Source organism: Gossypium raimondii, chromosome 3 (genome assembly GCF_025698545.1).
Source record: "Gossypium raimondii isolate GPD5lz chromosome 3, ASM2569854v1, whole genome shotgun sequence".
In the NCBI taxonomy this organism is placed as follows: domain Eukaryota; kingdom Viridiplantae; phylum Streptophyta; class Magnoliopsida; order Malvales; family Malvaceae; genus Gossypium; species Gossypium raimondii.
This window is the reverse complement of record NC_068567.1, coordinates 58,680,749-58,682,033: the sequence shown is the minus strand read 5'-3', so window position 1 is coordinate 58,682,033 and position 1,285 is coordinate 58,680,749. Positions and strand designations below refer to the sequence as shown.

The window sequence follows — 1,285 nt, the reverse complement described above, 5'->3', positions numbered from 1 at the left end:
TTGGAACGATTTGGGTATTCCGCCCTCTTTACTTGCTTCATTTAGCGCCCCTTTTCCTACATGGCTGCACACAAATTTAACAGCCAAATGGTATTTGGTTTTTATATACTTCCTCCAGAACCTATAGCTTGCTAGAAATGCAAAAAAAATTGGTAAACCTTTCAATTTAAACTCACTGATCCATATTTCTCTTGCAAATGCTGCTGAATTCTATATATGCTTCGTCAAATCGCAATAGATGCTACGACCTTCCTAGTTTCGCTACCGTTAAATGGTCTCCTCCCGATAAGGGCTAGTTTAAGCTTAACTGCGATGGCTCGTCCATTGGTAATTCGAGGTCTGCTGGGGGTGGGGGCGCTTATACGCGACTCCGAGGGTAAATGGGTTGTTGGATGTCATCGTTTCATTGGCTTCACCACTAACATAATTGCTGAACTTTGGGCTTTACGTGATGGTTTACATCTTGCTCATCAATTGCATATTGATTATCTAGTTTTGGAAGTCGATGCTCTTTCTGTTATTAGTCTTCTTCATAATGCTGATTGTCGAAATTTGTCTCTACGTTATTTGGTGACCGATTGCAGGATTTTATTGGCCACCTTTCAGCATAGTCGTCTTTATTTCACATCTTTCGATCGGTGTGTCGGTGCGCTCGCCAAAATGGGTAATAACCCAAGTTCTCTTTGGAATTTTAATTTTCGCACTGAAGCAAATCATCTTGTTATGCATTTAGATTTCCCTTTCTTTTATGTGCAAATTTGTCAATGCTGATATTGCTGGACACTCTATGTATCCTACTACTGTATCGTCAGTTTCATTAATATAGGAGGAGGCAGTTGGCCATACGTGACATATCATATGTGTTGACACCATTTTTTTGATGAAACGGGGTCAACTTGGTTTTGAAAATGAAAACGAAAATGGGAGTCGCCACCAATCTTTTTTAATGAGGTGTGATCGGATCACCTTAAAAAAGTGGTTGTTTTTAATAAACGATTTAATTTTTATTAAAACAACGATTTTGGTCTACAAAATTCAGAAAAATGGATTCGGGAGTCGATTACGCACGAGGAAGGATTAGCACCCTCGTAACGCCCAAAATTGGTACCTAGTTGATTATTTAATGTCTTTATGTCGAAAGCTGAAAGTTTGAAAAGATTTAAAATGCGATCCTCATTTATTAATGTTGATTTAAAAATGCTTTAATTAAATCAAAAATAGAAAATGCCTCCTTATCTCGAAGTAACAAGATGTCACACCCAGTAAGTTAGGACCCGACATCTCA

At 38.2% G+C, this 1,285-nt stretch overlaps 1 protein-coding gene across 1 annotated transcript; it reads left to right on the top strand.

Moving 5' to 3' along the window:
* Nucleotides 1-312: 312 nt before the first annotated feature.
* LOC128039993 (uncharacterized) lies at nucleotides 313-771 on the top strand. Its single transcript, XM_052628953.1, has one exon. The coding sequence runs from the start codon at nucleotides 313-315 to the stop codon at nucleotides 769-771; it is 459 nt and encodes a 152-aa protein (XP_052484913.1).
* Nucleotides 772-1,285: the final 514 nt, after the last annotated feature.

Excerpts from the sequence above, each read along its gene's own strand:
- LOC128039993 (XM_052628953.1), top strand. The coding sequence starts at position 313 with ATGGCTCGTCCATTGGTAATTCGAGGTCTGCTGGGGGTGGGGGCGCTT.